Genomic DNA, 18223 nt, shown 5'->3' with positions numbered 1-18223 from the left:
AAATAGCACGATCAGCCCTCCATGGTTATCCCTGCTCATGTCATGAAAAGCTCAACATTGCAGACCTTTGATGATGACGTGAACAGGGACTTTTGTGGAGCTACAGTATCTTTCCTATCTGTGCCTCTGTGTCATGGGCGGAGTCGAGAGGAGTTGGGGATCCTGGGTCTGGGGAGGAAGTTACAGGGTTCTGGCTGGAAAAAACACTGGAGAAGGGCAGGAGGATACTGGGAGAGAGAAGGGAGGTGCTGGAGATAGTGCTGGGGTCAGGGAAGGGGGAACTGGAGTCTGCAGAACAGCAAGATCTGAAGCGGAGTCCAGCTGGAGCGGATTCTGCCATACAGGACTGGAAACAGCTGCTGGCTGGAATGAAGGTTGCAGAGCAGAATTGCAGCCAGAGGCATACTCATCTTTCCTCAATGACGACAGGTATAGTTTCTAGAACATCGACCCAAGGGCCCAGACAGAAGCAGATTCTTCTATTAGAGAGACTAAAACAGGGCCTGACCTGAAATCTGGAAATGGATTTAGTTTGGCATATAGAGACACAGGATCCAGACTGGAATCAAGAGTAAAATCCAACTTGGCAGGATTAGAAACAAGGTTTGACATGATATCAAAAGCAGGAACTGAGTCAAGATCAAGATCAGGAACTGAGTGGGGTAAAGATTTGACATCATTTGGAGTGAGGAAAGTCTCCAAAAGATGAAATTTTGTACTATGCTCTCTCTCCCTAGCTTGATGGTACCCTGTTAGAGAGTCCATCAAGCTAGAGTGAGAGAACATAGAAATTTCATCTTTTGGAGACTTTCCTCACTCCAAATGACGTTAAATCTTCACTAAGGTGTACTGTCTTGTTCGCACATCTCTCTACATGCAAAACTGGCCCCTAAACTCTAAACCACCACTAACACCTCACCTCGACCTATCAGGGAGCCCTCCTATAGAGTTATTAATACTTAACTACTATGAGGGCCTTGTAGATATGCGCGCTCTCTCTCCCTCCCTCCCGCAGGATGTGAAAAATAAGGATTCTCCATGCGATAATACCTATGTGAAGCAGTAAGTTACCGCATGGTGAGTTAACTTACAAATTTCCATAAACACACCCCTTTTTCATAATGCATGCGTTATCAATGCATTATTAGCTTTTTATGATAAATGATGGGGTTTGTTTGATGTTTATGAGGCATGGTCATGCTTCTGTTTTTCCATTGTTGCATTGCATACAGAGTCTAGCTTGTTGCAGTTTCCAGTTCAGTTTTTGTCTGAACCTTGCCATTTATAATTTATGGTTTTTTTATTCTGTATTTAGTGGGGGTCTGTCTATGTTCTGAATGTGTGACCGAGGTGAGGTATTCTGCTAGCATGTAGTTTCTGTATATGGAACTATAGCAGCTTGGCTTGTTCCATTTTTGTCATGTTTGTTTTTACTACTATGTCTGGTTTTCTAGTATCAAGGATTTAATTGGTCTGGGAATGAATAATTATACGCTATTAATTATATGAAAAATGTATTTAATAGACTATTAGATGTAAATACAAAATTGCCAGTGGGAACATGGGCAGAGCTGGGAGCAAGCTTAAAAAGGCATTCTACTGCCCTGGCATGGACAGTGAGTGCATTTGCATGCAGCCCTTCATGGTATCCACAGCACACACCATCAACTGTGTCCTGCTGGGAGAGTAGGATTCAAAGATGAAATATGGGTGAGGTGGGGAATAGTGAGGAGGCACTGGACACAGAAAGAAAGAGGCAGAGAAGAGCAAAATGAGATAAAAGGTTAGCAAGAGAGGTGAGAGACAGAAAAATGAAAAAGGAGGATAGATAAGGAAAGACAAAATGGAAAGAAAACTAGGAAAGATTCAGAAGACAGACAAGAGGAAAAGGAAAGCTGCGGTCAATATTCAAAGACTTTATCCAGGTAACTCCTAAAGTTACCAAGACAAAAATGAAGATTTTGAAATTTACTCTCCATTCCCTGGCTAAATATTGTGCAGGTAACTAATTGACTCACAAAATTAAACTGGATAGAAAGAGAAGGCACTGAGGGCAGGTATATTCAGGAGAAGACTAATTCAAGTATATTCTGCTAAATATCCAGGTAAAGTTATTAACTTTCCCGCTTACCAGCCCACTGAATAATGACCTCATAGAAATTACTTTTGGCTTATTCAGGGATATTTTTCATAGATTTTTAATTAAAAACTAGCTGTACCCGGCCACACGTTGCTGTGGCAGAGCCTGATTAAGTGGAAAAGAAAGAAAAGAGAAAGTGCATGGCTGTAATATGTTTAATTTCGCAATGCTTGTGGGTATACAATATGTTTAGTTGTTCCATTGTTTGTGCAGATATAGAGATTGTCAGGTTTGCCGACTCTTGAACACGCAACATATATTTGTCCATGTGAGAAGCAATCGGTTTCTAGATCTAAACCGCAGAGTTGTAAGGATTGTCCTTGAGCTTTGTTGATGGTTATTGCAAACGCCAATCGAATTGGGAATTGCAATCTCTTAAATTGAAATGGCAGATCTGTTGGAATAATAGGGATGCGAGGAATGAGGACATCTTCACCTTTGAAAGGTACTGTCAAGATTGTGGCTTCTATGACGTTGTTCATCAGATTTTTTACAGCAAGTCGTGTGCCGTTGTAAAGCGTTGGCTGGTTGATATTTCGTAACATAATTGGTACGCCGATTTTCAATTGTAGTATGTGAGGTGGCATGCCTGGGAGGTCGAGTGAATTAAAAAATTCTGTGGGATAATTAACTGCTTCATAAAGTTTGATCTTCGGCGAGGCATTATTTGGCTGAAGTAAAGCAGATGGCTGAACGGTCTGTTAAATGACTGAGGTGAATGGGACCGCAATATCCCAAGAAAGAGTGAAATGCAAAGTAAGACGCACCTAGGATGCAGAGTGTGAAAAGAAAAAAAATGAAAATAGTTGGTGCTAAATGTGGTCTGTCCCTGGGCGTCTGTGGGTGTTATGTAGTAAAATAGGGGAGTGTCTAACCAATTTTTTACTCCCCATTTTGTTTTGCGGTCTGGGGAGGGCTATTTTGGAGCCTTCCCCAGATAGTGCAACTTTTGTCTTTCTGTTTGTGTGTGAACCGCCCCCTCCCCCCAAAAAAACCCCATCACAACCGTTGTCTGTAAATAACCATCCCACACGCTCCTGCCCCCCCAGCCCAGCGAAATAAAGTTACCCACCCTCCTGCCATCCCCAACAGTTGCCGAATGAATGAAACATTGCCCCCCCCATCGTGACCCCTCCCCAAGATGTTGCAATTAAATCAGTACAACCCCCCACCCTCCAGACCCACCGAGACCTGAAACAAATCTCTGTCGGTGGAGCGAGCGATGTATTGGCGTTGTGCCGTCAGCTGCCAGCAATGAAAATGGCTCCGATGTCCCTTTGCCCTTACTATGTCACGGGTCCAGCAATGGCAGCGGTAGGTTCTATGACATAGTAAGGGCAAAGGGCTGCCGGCTGCCAGTCCTGAAAATGGCACCGACGGGCCTTCACCCTTACTATGTCACATGGGCTACCGCTGCCATTGGTGTCCCCGAGTGGCATAGTAAAGGAAGGGGCCGTCGGCGCCATTTTGATTGCTGGCACCCGACGGCTGTAGTCCAGGCGATGTGTCCCGGACCGCTCCTGGCCCCCCGCTGGATCAGCCAGGACTTTTATCAGGTTTTGTGTGTGTTTGGAGGGTGTGGGAAGTAAAATAATTTGGCATGTGTGTGGGTGGTGTGAGGAGGGTGGTGGGTGTTTCTTAGCTGTAAAGGAAATTGTTATCTTCGCTGTATAAGACGGCCATACATTTCCCCACCACTGTTGTGGTGAAAAAAGTGGGCGAATGTGTGAAAAAGGAAGGGAAACGTGGACCTGGAATGGCAAAAGGATTAGTGTAGCGTGTGTTTGTGTAAGGTGTAACAGATGGCGCTTACGTCCAGCAGATGTCGCTGTTTTCAGAAAAAATGTTTGAACCTTTTTTACCTGTCACAGGTGTGACATATCTGTAATGTAAAGAAGAACCTTCCCGTATGCAAAAGGAAGGTTGTGTCCAAATTTGAAAGCAATCGGTGCAGTGGTTTCTGAGATTAGCAATTTTGTACAAACTATTTAACATTTTTATTTATATAGATAAGAATAATATAAAGGGGTTAAGTTGAAACTGAGAAAGTGAATTTCATTCCTTTTTTTTTTTTAGTATTCTATCAGCCACATTTTAAAACTACATTTCTGTAGAGTTTGTATTTGTTAAATTATATATCAAGACAAGAATTTTCAAAAAGCTAGGAACTCCATAAAATTCATCACAAGCCAGATTCTAATCTACAGTCACGAACCTTTCCACTGAGACATATCCAGGACCATACTTATACAGTAGGCAATTTTCAGAATGCTGAAGGGTACTGTAGGCCTGCTGGGTTTCCCTATGAAAATCAGGCAGGCAGCACACAGCAGGTACTTAGTACCCGCATACATATGCCCCAGCTTTGAAGCTGGTACAAACCTACACAGGAACAATATGCACAGGGTTTCCAAAATGAAACCCACACGCAACTTTCCCTCCCCAACCTAACCTGCCCATTTATTTTTACTGCAGGTAGGTATCAGAAGGGAAAGGGGGGGGAGGGGGGAGAATTTCCGTGGACCTTTTTACATGCATTAACAGCTATTTATAAAGGCAGAAGGGTTTGAAAGTTGTCCTCTATTTCCAAATTAATGCAATCCATTAAGTAGGAGCTACAGCAAAATTTCAACAATTATATATTCCCTAGATTTCACTTCTGCTACCGAGTAAATTACAGCACACAATGTAACATATACTCAAAGAGACAGATCACTTATTCATTAATAAATCCTCACCTTAATTAACTATATAATCATATATGAGGATACATTAAACACATCCTACTCAATGTTTGACCTTTTTATTTCTTCATATTTTTTCACACAAATTTTTATCAAAATACATCCACATAGCAGAAAATCTTCTTGCTAGGGCATACAAATCCATTCTAAAATCATTACAAACATTATTGTTTCTCAAACAAGCCCACCACTCTGGAAACTGTCCGTATTTATTCTTCTCACCAGGTCAAGCTTAATCAAGTTGTATCATCCTTGTTTTCTTTTTCTCCTTATAATTACATCATATTCACAAATGTGTTTACAGACGTGTTTCCAAGGCTTCACACACCCCAACATAAAGGTCTCGATGTTTTCCTAAAAATAAAATCTCATACTCACATAGAAAGTATCTCATTTAAACTTTTGGTTCTGTTCAGTTTTTAACCTTCCATCATCATACTTATATCTTATATCTCCTTTTCACCCCAACTAGACAATTCATTTAGCTCTTAACAGTTCGATTTGTTATATTTTCCCTTTGCTTATGCTGTATCCAAGTTTCTCCTCCTGTTCTATGTAAGACAATTTTTGTCACTGTTTTTTCAAGGTTGATATGTAAACTGGAGTGATAATTAACTCTGTTTTTTGAACTTCGGTATAGAAAAAGTTATAAATAAAATAAATTATCATATTCCAGGCGTGTTTCAGAGCCAAACAGAGCCAAAAGTTTAAATGAGATACTTTTCATGTGAGTTTGAGATTTTATTTATATGAAAATATGGGAGGTGTGGGAAAATGTAAAATGTTTCTGAAAATATGTAGTTTTCTGTTTTCAAGATGAGATGAAAAATTGTTAAAATTCCCCCTGATGAAGCCTTCGGGTGGTGAAACATCGAGGCCTTTATGTTGGGGGGGGTGTGAAGCCTTGGAAATACGTCTGTAAACACATTTGTGAAGATGGTGTAATTATAAAGAGAAAAAGAAAACAAGGATGATACAAATTGATTAAGCTTGACCTGGTGTGAAAGATAAATATGGACAGTTTCCATAGTGGTGGGCTCTTTTGAGAAACAATAATGTTTGTAATGATTTTAGAGTGGATTTGTATGTTCTAGCAAGAAGTTTTTCTGCTATATGGATGTTTTTTGATAAAACTTTGTGAGAAAAAATATCAAGAAATAAAAAGGTAAAAAATGGAGTAGGATGTGTTTAATGTATCCTCATATATGATTATATATGATATATATATATCTTAAATCTTAAATCAACTCTATCACCAGTAACTCATTGACTCTTGCCTGCTTTCTCTCGATTCAGTCAAATGCTATATGTCCTACTTTAGCCCCAATTCCCAAGGCCCTTTGCCAATACCATGGTCTTAACCTAACCATTCTCTACCAGCCATTTATCATAGCTCGATATATATATATATATATATATATATATATATACACCCTGGTTTGTTTCAACAGTTTCATGATCCTAGTTCTGTATTCCTCTGTTTTATGTAATTGCACTATTTGAGGCACTGTTATTGTTATTATGTAAACCGTTTTGATTTGTAATCCTGTTACAAGAAATTCGGTATATAAAACTGTTAAATAATAAATAAAATAATAATAAATATATGTATATATACATACACACACAGATAACCTTACCTGCTGGCCTCATTAATTCTCCACCTAATCCTCTGAAAATAAGAAAACAATTTTCATTAATACACAGAACAGCTGCAGGTTGTATATTTTAAATAAAAATAAAATTTAAAATAAAAGTTATTTCTAAATCAATCCCTTTTCTACTCCATAGCATCACACATATGAGGCCACCTGAGGTGCACTGTATATATTCTCAAAGGAGACTAGCTGTTATTTAGTTAAACAATTAGCAAAGAAACTGATAAAACAAATAGCTCAAAATAAAATGAAAGGGTTTGTTGTATGATTTCACTGAGCGATTATAATCAGAAAAAGTGAAGTTGCTTAATTGAGACAGGCATGCTCTGAAGACAACAGTTTACTGAGACAAATAATTGGGTTATATGACTGCACTCAGTATCAAATAGATCCTTCCAGAGCTTTCTGGAAAGGCCTAAAAGTTTTTACTATGCATGCACAGGATTTTCCATGCTCCTGCGAACCTGTGCTCCCCTTAGTTTCAATAATACATCTTTGACATTCAAGAAACCAACTCTAGAGAGGAGGATGAAGGGTTTGTGTGAATGTTGATCTGCTGACTCCAGAGAACACTTGTTACAGGTAAGCAATTTCACTTTCTCTGAAGACAAGCAGGTTTACAAAATCACATAAATGAGATTCCCTAATTAACAGTTGTTCTTAAAAAAACAAAACAAACAAAAAAAAGACGGGAGAAAACAAAAGCCACTACTGAGTGGGAAACTTTTTTGTTGGGTAAAACCCTTTTTTTGTTTTGACATTTTCTTAAAACAAACAAACAAACAAAAAAACCCATGGAAGACAGAAGTCACGTGAAAAGGTGAATGGTAGAGGTCAAGCAGGCCTGGAGCTCCGAATACCATCCCTTAACCAATTGCATTTTAATTCTGTTCTCGTATTCTGGAAGTAAATTAAGATGGTGTCGATGAGAGCATTTTGGCTTCTTGAACCATGGGATGTCATGCTAAACACTGCAGAGCAAAGATGGTGTCTACTTATCGAAGAAGTGGTGAAGCGCTTTCCAGAATAGATGGGCAAACCTACTGAGGAAGGCTTGAAATTAGGATGTTAAAGGAAAGGTGAAAAAAACATCTCCGGTAAGTAAAACATGAAATACTTGTACAAAAATTGGAAAAAGTGCTACACCTATAGAACTATAAATGCTAATGCCCACAGTATGGGAAATAAAGTCCCAGATCTAGAGGCAATCATGCAAGAGAGGCTGAGACAGAGATATGGTACACAGAAAACAGTCACTGGGATATAGTTATTCCAAGCTACAATCTAATTATGAAGGACAGGATAGGAAGAAACAGAGAAGTCACCCTATATATAAAAAAAACATTAAAGCAACAGAACTGCAGGGCTGAGGTAAGGCGGCAGCGTTTCTTCTGCCTGCAATATAAATGGATGATCCATTCTCTCATTTCAGATGGATCATCCATTTGTATTGCAGGCAGAAGAAATGCAGAGAGATTTAATGGAAGATATTGTGAAAATTGATATGGAACGGGAGATGCTAATGCTAGGAGATTTCAGTTCGCTGGAAGTTGAGTGGGACAACCTGGCTGCAGTGTCATTTAGAAGTAGGGAGATCTTGGATTCTTTGTGGAAAAAAAATAGTTCTATCATCTACAAACAGAACCCACACAGGATGGGGAAATTTTGGACCTGGTATTTGTCAATGAGTGATTCTGTTGTTGTAGTAAAGGATCATCGGCGATGCAGTGATATCTGGATGGTGTGGTTCAGTATTAGAGCACAGGTGGTGAAAGTTCATTCAAAGGCAAGGGTCCTAGACTTCAGGCAAACTGTTAAAATGGAAGAGTATCTCGAAGAGTCATTAGCTGAATAGGAAAAGTCTAGGGACAATAGGAGAGCAGTGGGAAAAGCTAAAAGGAGATATATTAAGGTCAACTAATCTTTTCGTTAGGAAAGTAAATAAAGATAAGAAAAAGAGGCCTCTAAGGTTTACTAAAGAAAAAGCTGAAAAGTTAAGGGAAAAAAGGCTAGTATTCATAAACTACAAGACATTGCAGAAAGAGGAAGACAGGCGACAATATCTGGAAAACCTATAGGAAAGTAGAAAAGAAAAATGGAAGAAAAAATAGCAAATATAGTAAAATTGGGGGAGGGGTGGATGAAATGATTTTTTATTTTAGATTTTAGTAATAGGAGAAACTACAAAATTAGTATTGTGAGACTCAGAGATGAAGATGAGGAATATGTACAGGTTGCAATTGCTTAAATATTTCCATTTGGTGTTCACTGAGGAAGAGCCAGAAGCAGGATCACAGTAAATAGATTCAAATAGAACTGGAAATGAAGTAAACTTAAAACAAATTTCAGAAGACTGTGCTTGTGAGGAGCTAGGTAAACCTTAGTTTATCCCTTCCAGCACTATTACCTCATCTACTCAGACACATCTGAGGGTTTAAGGGGAAATTAGAGACGTGTTTTGGCAGCAAGGCTTGCTGACCTTTTCAATGCTTCTTTTGAGTCGGGAGTAGTTCCAGAGGACTGGAAACAGGCAGATGTGATTCCTATTCACAAAAAGGGGAAGTAAGGAATAGGCTGGAAACTGCAGCCCAGTTAATCTCATCTCTGTGGTGAGCCAGTTACTGCAATTGCTGCTAAAACAGAGGATATTGGAGTTTCTGGAATCCAATGAATTACAAAGTTCCATGTAGCATGGCTTTACCAGAAATAGGTCGTCAGACAACTCTGATGAATTTGACTGGGTGACCAGAGAATTAGATCAAGATGAGCATTAAATGTAGTATACTTGGATTTCAGCATAGTCATCAGTACAGCCTTTGATATGTTTCTACATAGGTGACCTGTAAATAAACTGAGCACCCTTGGCATGGACTCTAAAGTGACTGACTGGATTAGAAACTGGTTGGGTGGGAGGCAACAAAGGACAGTAGTAAATGGGAGTTCAATCCAAGAAATGATATTATACTTAAACATAGAAACAGAAATGATGGCAGAAAAGTACCAAACTGTTCATCCAGTCTGCCCAGCAAGCTTAAGATAGTATCTTCCGCAACATGCAGGCCACCCCCATACTTATCAATTTCAAAGACAGGGCCTTAGTCAGTTGCTGTCTCAGTCCAATTCCCCGTTACCTCTTGCCGTTGAAGCAGAGAGCAGTGTTGGAGTTGTATCAAACGTATCAGGCTTATTAGTTAAGGCAGTAACAGCCACATCAGCAAGTTACCCCCATGCATTCTTTTCTTCATTTCCACCCTCTAGCCTTTAAGGATCCACAGTGTTTATCCCATGCCCTTTTGAATTCTTTCACTATTTTTGTCTTCACCACCTCCTCCAGAAAGGCATTCCAGGCATCAACCACCCTCTCTGTGAAGAAATATTTCCTGAGGTTGGTTCTGAGTCGTCTTCCATGGAATTTAATTTCATGACCCCTAATTCTACCCATTTCTTTCCAATGGAAAAGGTTTATCAATTGTGCATCATTAAAACCTTTCAGATAGGGGAGCGTTCCAAGATGGCGACATAGACAGATGTGCTCACTGTAGATCCCATCTGCTTTTTCCTAAAAAGAATATTTAGACCAGGATTTAATATCTTGGTCTTGGATTCCTAAAATAATGCCTCATAAGTGCAAGGGCAAGATCAGGGTATTCCCGGCGGACCCTGGTCTTGCGGTGGAGCAGCGTTTAATAACTCAGTACACTGCCGCTGCACAAATACAGCCGGTGGTAAGCCCTATTGGCGACTCGGGGAAAGAAGTCCCGATTTCACCGGGGGAAATCACCTTAAGCCCACCGGATTCTAAACAACCTGTATTCGCTTCCTCATTGAATCATGCCATTTCTGCATCGACGGATGGTGAAACTCATCGGAAGATCTGTGTTCGCCGGGAGAACCAGCAGTGACCCAGAAGAACTCCCTACCACCATCCTGTTGAGAGCACCAGATCCCTTGGAGGAGTGACTGTCTCCGCGGGAGAGGAGAGAGGCCCGGCAAGAGGAACTGGATTAAACGACCTGGAGACAGAGGATTTGGACAAACCAGAAGTTGTTTCAATGGACTCCCTTTGGGGAATGATGGCAGGTATGTCGAAACTAATAAAGGAAAAAACCTCTCGAATAGTAGATCTGGGCAAGAAATTAGACTCAGTAACTAAGGACAATTTTCTGGCACAACAAGAGCAAGTACAAGCTACTGAGTTCATTAAAGCTTGAAGTGAGGAAATTACAGCACACATCTACAAGCCTGGTGCGGGACTCCTTAGTCTCTTCAAGGCGTTTGGAAGCTGTTGAAAATTACCTTAGACATTTGAACATCAGACTCTTAAATTTTCCCCAGATTATGGGTGAAATACCTATTGTGACTTTTAAAAGATACCTTCAAGAGGCTCTAAAGATTCCGGTAGAACAGATACCTCCTGTGAAAAAAATCAGTTTTTTGACTCAAAGAACTGGTAATGTTTCTTTAAATGAAGGGAACAGGCCTGATTTTTCAAATCTCACCCAGTACCTGGAGAATTCAGAGTTAGAAGTAATAGAGAGAGCTGTATTGTTTATTTCACTATTTTTGGAGCAAGATTTTAGCTTCATAATGAGAGCTTATTTTAAGAATATAAGAACATAAGAAAATGCCATACTGGGTCAGACCAAGGGTCCATCTAGCCCAGCATCCTGTTTCCAACAGTGGCCAATCCAGGCCATAAGAACCTGGCAAGTACCCAAAAACTAAGTCTATTCCATGTTACCATTGCTAATGGCAGTGGCTATTCTCTAAGTGAACTTAATAGCAGGTAATGGACTTCTCCTCCAAGAACTTATCCAATCCTTTTTTAAACACAGCTATACTAACTGCACTAACCACATCCTCTGGCAACAAATTCCAGAGTTTAATTGTGCGCTGAGTAAAAAAGAACTTTCTCCGATTAGTTTTAATGTGCCCCATGCTAACTTCATGGAGTACCCCCTAGTCTTTCTACTATCCGAAAGAGTAAATAACCGATTCACATCTACCCGTTCTAGACCTCTCATGATTTTAAACATCTCTATCATATCCCCCCTCAGTCGTCTCTTCTCCAAGCTGAAAAGTCCTAACTTCTTTAGTCTTTCCTCATAGGGGAGCTGTTCCATTCCCCTTATGAAAGAGTTGTATCAAGGTCAAATGGTCCATATGTTTCCTGATTTATCTAGGCCGATGCAATTGCGCCGAAAAGCTTTCTTATCTATGAGAGCGGAGGTGTTGGTACTGGGAGCGAGTTTTCAACTTTGCTATCCTTGTAGATGTGTGGTAAAAATTTCCAATAATATATGTTTTCTTTAACTCGGACCATTTGAGAGAGTTCCTTGTTAGCAAAAGACAACCTCCTCACATTGATGAATAGGAATGTAGTTAAAGCTGTGCAGATAGTTCACATATCTCTTTCTTCTGTACTAAAATTAGATATTTTCTCAATTATAGTAAATACGCCCCCCAGAAAGTTTCTTGTATAGATTTATTGAGATATTTAAAGCATGATAAGGGCTATGTTTAAGATGTACCCAGAATCATATGATTATCTTTGTTTATTGTTTTTCTTGATATCTTTTCTATATCTCATGGAATGTGTTTCATACAAAGTTATTCTTTGTGGATTTTGTGCAAAATGATAAATAATAAAAAACAAACAAAAAAAAAAACTTTCAGATATCTGAAGGTCTGTATCATATCTCCCCCTGCACCTTCTCTTCCAGGATATACATATTTAAGTCCTTTAACCTTTCCTCATAAGTCATTTGATGGAGACCCCCACTATTTTGGTCACCCTTCTCTGGACCGAATCCCCTGTGTCTGACCCTTTTGAGATACGGTCTCCAGAACTGAACACTAGTGGAGTAGCCATGAGTGGGCCATGACCCGCATATTTTGGGCTTAGATCCACCCAATCATGGCTACCCAAATCCAAACAAAGTCTGAAGAATGGCCACCTCAGACTTCATCATTGCAGTGGCTGATGGAGAGAGCCCGCAGAAGCAAGGCCACAGGGAGCCCATCCCTGTGGTGGCAAAGAATTAGTCCCACTAAAGCAAGGCCGCCACAGGGCCCATCCCCATGGCGGTGAAGACGACCTGCTGGTGTAAAGCTGTGGTGGGAGCTCATCCTCATGGCAGCGAAAGAGAGGGCCCGCTGAAGCAAGGCCACCATGGGAGTCCATTCCTGCAGTGGTGGAAGAAGGGGTTTGGCAGTGAGGCCCAATGCTTGCATGTGTAAAAGTCTGTGCATGAGAACGGGAGTTTGGTTGCTTGAATGTGAGAAAAGGGAGCCTGACTATGTATATAATTGTGTGTGAAAGAATGGGAGCCTGGATGTAACATGTGTGTGTGTGTGTGTGTGTGAGAGAGAAAGAATGGGAGCCTGGGTGTGATGTGTGTGTGTGAGAAAAAATGGGAGCCTGGGTGTGATGTGTGTGTGTGAAAGAATGAGAGCCTGGGTGTAACGTGTGTGTGTGAGAGAGAAAGAATGGGAGCCTGGGTGTGATGTGTGTGTGAGAAAGAATGAGAGCCTGGGTGTAACGTGTGTGTGTGTGTGAAAGAATGGGAGCCTGGGTGTGATATATATGTGTGTGTGTGTGTGTGTGTGTGAAAGAATGGGAGCCTGGGTGTGATATATATGTGTGTGTGTGTGTGTGTGTGTGTGTGTGTGTGTGTGTGTGAAAGAATGGGTGCCTGGGTGTGATGTATGTGAGAGAATCAGAGCCTGGGTGTGTGTGTGTGTGGTAGAACATGTGACAGTGAGAGCTTGTGTGTGTGACAGAGAGAAACAGAGAGAGGTGTATTAATGTTCCAGGGCCTGGCAAAGTATTTGTATTGCTTCTTTTTCATAAGGTTGCTGTTATTTGAGTCCTGAGAATCAGTGCTTTTTGATATGATATGGCAAGGTTCTAGGCACCTTTTTTTTTTTGCAGAGGTTTGTGTTACTTCACAAAGGGGTAGATTTTCAAACCGCGCGATTTGGCCTACTTTTGCTGGCGCATCAGGCACAAGCAAAAGTACGCTGGATTTTAGTAGATACGCGCGGAGCCGCGCGTATCCGCTAAAATCCGGGATCGGCGCGCGCAAGGCTATGGATTCTGTATAGCCGGCGCGCGCCGAGCCGCGCAGCCTACCTCCGTTCCCTCCGAGGCCGCTCCAAAATCGGAGCGGCCTCGGAGGGAACTTTCTTTTGCCCTCCCCTCACCTTCCCCTCCCTTCCCCTATCTAACCCACCCGCCTGGCCCTGTCTAAACCCCATCCTTACCTTTGTTGGGGGATTTACGCCTCCCAGAGGGAGGCGTAAATCCCCGCGCGCCAGCGGGCCGCTAGCGCACCGGGACGCAACCTGGGGGCGGGTACAGAGGGCGCGGCCACGCCCCCGGCCCGCCCCCAAAACGCTGCCGACACGCCCCGAAAACGGCGCGGCACTTGGCCCCGCCCCCGACACGCCCCCTCCGAAAACCCTGGGACTTACGTGAGTCCCGGGGCTCTGCGCGCGCCGGTAGGCCTATGTAAAATAGGCTCACCGGCGCGCAGGGCCCTGCTCGCCTAAATCCGCCCGGTTTTGGGCGGATTTAGGCGAGCAGGGCTCTTAAAATCCGCCCCAAAATGTTTAATAGTGGAGGGAGTGTTTTGTTTTGTTTTTTTTTGCTGAAGTGACGACCAGAATTTGAATACAGTCTTTTTTTTCATGTTGGATTGTAATATCAACTGTCAGTTTTGCTCTGCACCCATTCTTATGATTATTGCTATTTTATTGTAGTTATGGTGATCTCTGCCTACCCAGGCCCCACCCAAGGCTACACCATTGGATAAAATGCCTCTGTATTGTATGCAGGTCTGGTGTCCCCCATCTCAAAAAAGATATAGCAGATCTTGAGAAGGTATAGACAAGGGCGATCAAAATGACAGAGGATGGAATGGCTCCCCTATGAAGAAAGACTAAACAGGTTATGGATTTTCAGCCTGAAGAAGAGATGGCTGAGAGGAGATACGACAGGGGTCTATATAATCATGAATGGTTTGGAATGGATAAATAGGGAATGGTTACCCTTTCCAATTATATGACTAGGTGACACTCCATAAAGCTAAAGGGTAGCATTTTTAAAACAAATTGGAGATAGCATTTTTTCACTCACTAAACAATGAAACTGTGGAATTTGTTGCCAGAGGACAGGGTGAAAGCAATCAGCATAGCTGGGTTTAAAAAGGGGTTGAACAAGTTATTGGAGGAAAAGTCCATAAACCACTATTAGCCTTGAAGACTTGGGGAAGTCACTGCTTATCCCTGTTATAACCAAGAAGGATTGGATCTATTTTTTTAGATCCAACTGGGTACTTGACAGACCTTTGGTCTGACCCAATATGGTATTTCTCATATTCTTAAGTGTTACTATTCACATACAATAAGCCTATTTGGAATTTCTCAGTGTGCAGTCTGTGTTATACATTTTTTTTTTATCTGGTTCATTTTTGGGGTGTTCTATTACATATTCTTATTATACTCAAACAAACTTGTCTAGACACTTTAATATTTCAAGAACTTCTGCCCAGGGCAAATGAGGACAGATCAAGAGTGCTGCAAGAATATGAGTCAAATTTTTAAGCTTTGTCCAGAAGGCAAGTGCTTTTAAAAGGCAGTACGTAATGCATGTACTTCATGACAAAAACAAACCACCACCCAAGCCCCACCTTGCCACTGCGCTTATAAGAACAGAGTAAGCCACCCACAGATGTACAGGCCTTGAACATACTGTATGGCTTAATTATTCTAAATCAATGCATATTAAGCTGTACACCCATAAAAGAGCTTCAAAATAAAAAAATTCAAATAGCCACTGCAAGTTCTTACAACATGGAATGCAAATACTACCACAAATCAGATTTCTGAATATGGAGTGAAAAGGGGATTCAACGATAAAAGGAATCAACAATATCTAGTGTGTTTTCTTAACCAAACATTCCCAAGACTTTGAGAGAAAAAAAACTAGGATTTACACAACAAAGAAAAGGTAAAATATCATTGCCTTTCTTCCCCACAAGTGGCTGAAGGAAAATTCTTGAAGGCAGCTGAACTCCTCCTAAACTAGCTCCAAAAGTCAAGTGATTAGAATAGAATACTCTTGCCCTGCAGAGCCCAGGTCTGCAACTGAGCTATAGGCTCAGATAATGCTCTAGTCTTAAATGCAACATATAACAGGAATTGTTTTTTTTAAGGAATTTTTAATGTCAGGGTGCCTAATGGAACACAATCTCTGACAAAGTGCTGTTCACGATCCAAAAATGTCAGAGGACATTAGTGGTGGAGGGAGGAAGACAGACTAGGGACAGCACAAAAGGCAGGTACAAAGGGGCAAGATTGGGTACATCAAATGGTCTCCTCTGTCAACATTTTCTATGCTCTAAACAGGAAACTGAACTAAATGTAGCATGGTTCACAATTTCTATAAAGATCACTTCTTTTGAACTTCAAGGTTCTTACGTGGATTATAGGTGCAGCATATCACAGTTTCCATGTAGCAGCGGAGCCCTCAGATACTGACACACAAAACCTGACTCCTTCTTCTGCCCAAACAAACAAAACCATAATGAAATATGCACAGATCCGTTTAAGAATTTAGGAGTGCTACTTACCTGCATTACTCTAAGATATTCATTGTAAATTAGATTTGTGTTTTAAACTCTTTATTTATAATTTTCATATTGACAAATAAGCAAGAATTGCTTGACAGAAAAACAAGGTTATTAATATTCAGAAAAAGAAAAGAAAAAGGAAACAGTCATATCCTTTAGTAAGACCATAAAAAAAAAGGAAGGAAGGAAGAACAGGAGACATTTACCAAAGAGAGGAAATAAGATAACAAAAAAATAAATTGCTCATCTAAGAGTATACAAATAATATAATCATCTAGTCACAAGACTCTGGAGTCGAAAATGAAGGCATAACCATTTTATTTTACAAGAAAGCTTTCAAATGACTAACTTCAAAGAAAATGTATTATTAAGAAATTTAACAATACATTTGGCTGGGTACTCTAACGAAAAAAAACCCTCCTTTAGCAACCACAGATTCCCTAACGCTGGAGAAAAGCTTTCCTCCTAATCTGTGTTTGTCTACAAACGTCTGGGAATACCATGACTTTTTGACTCGTATAGGAAAAATTCCAATGAGGAAAATAAAGCTGCTTGATAAAATTTTTACCTGTTTTAGATAGACAGAGTAGCATTATCCTGAATTATTTCAGAAGAATCATCTAAGAAACTGGAAAGATCTAAGCTCTCAGGTTGAGGAGGAGGCATGTCCACACCACTACCCTCTCCTCCACCCCCTTAAAATAAGAATAGAAAACTTTAAATGGAACAGGAAGGGATTCCTCTGGAACAGTGGTTCTCAACCTTTTTTCTGTCGGGACACACTTGATAGATGGTTCTCACATGCATGACACACTGACCCATGATCGTCACGGGGCTAGATGTAAAAGTACAGTTTGCATCCACGGGAACCCCCCTGACCCACAATAATGGATATAAAGCAGAATTACGACATTCCCCATACAACTCACCCTACAAAAAAATATTCTGGTTCTGGTGTCATCTCAGTAACAGTAACTCATCAAACTCCTTCTACTACCAGGCTCAATAGTCCTACTTATGAAAAGACAGCAGTTTACCACCAATGCATGTCCTCTTGAGAAAATACAACAAATAAGACTGATACAAATACTTATATGCTAGTAAAATATCTCATCTCGGTAACAGACACAGAACCGACCTAACATACTCCCAGGATCTGTAGTAATGCACATAAACTAATCCGCACACAATTACACCTGTATTATGGAATGCACTCAACCAGTAACAAACCTACCTATGAAAAGGCAACACTACAAATATTAAATCAGGCCCTAAAATGTATATTGTGCACAAAGTTTCACTGTGCCCAACTACTATGATAATTGCATATTTTGTATGATAATTGCATATTTTGTAAACCATTATGATTGCTCTACCGAATAACTGTATATAAAACTCTACAAATAAATAAATAAATAAATAAATAAATAAAACCAATACACCTCTTATTAGGAAAACAGAACTAGCAAGCAGCTATAGATCCCCACACAGAAATAATTGTAAAACTATACTAATAAGCAGAATAAATGTTTCTAAACAGCTATGAACAGAATAACATCCAACAATTAAAAACTCATAATAACTATTAAACATTCTCCAAACACCAATAAAATATTTTTTAAAAAGCAGACATCACATAATATTAAATACCGTATTTTTCACTCATAAGACGTACCTGACCATAAGACGCACCTAGGATTCAGAGGGGGAAAATTAAAAAAAAAATTTGTGCTAAACCGGCTCTGTCCCCGGGCGTCTGTGCGTCTTATGGAGCAAATTAGGGGAGTGCATAACTTTTTTTTTTCCTCCCCATTTTGTTTTCGGGTCTGGGGAGGGCCATTTTGGTCCACTCCCCAGATCAGAAAACGTTTCTTTCTCTGGGAACCCCCCCCCCCAAAAAAAACCCCCCATCCCAACCCTTTAAATTAATTAACAACCCCCCACCCTCATGACCCACCTCCAAGACCTGCCAAATTAATTTACTACAACCCCCCACCCTCCTGAACCTCAAAATGGCGCCGACGGCCCTTTGCCCTTACTATGTCA

The 18223-nt window shown here is 40.6% G+C and overlaps 1 protein-coding gene across 3 annotated transcripts in view; it reads right to left on the bottom strand.

Annotated features, from left to right (window-relative positions):
• TBCD (tubulin folding cofactor D) overlaps positions 1–18223 on the bottom strand; it is a 974871-nt gene that overhangs the window by 366707 nt on the left and 589941 nt on the right. For all 3 annotated transcript variants that reach the window (XM_029600281.1, XM_029600283.1, XM_029600282.1), the window contains exon 24: positions 6525–6556. In XM_029600281.1, the coding sequence (XP_029456141.1) occupies positions 6525–6556 (32 nt within the window). The remainder of the gene's footprint in view (positions 1–6524; positions 6557–18223) is intronic.

The sequence above is a fragment of the Rhinatrema bivittatum genome, chromosome 4 (genome assembly GCF_901001135.1).
Source record: "Rhinatrema bivittatum chromosome 4, aRhiBiv1.1, whole genome shotgun sequence".
Classification (NCBI taxonomy): Eukaryota; Metazoa; Chordata; class Amphibia; order Gymnophiona; family Rhinatrematidae; genus Rhinatrema; species Rhinatrema bivittatum.
Note: the sequence above shows the minus strand (reverse complement) of the source record. Positions and strands in the feature narration are given on the sequence as shown.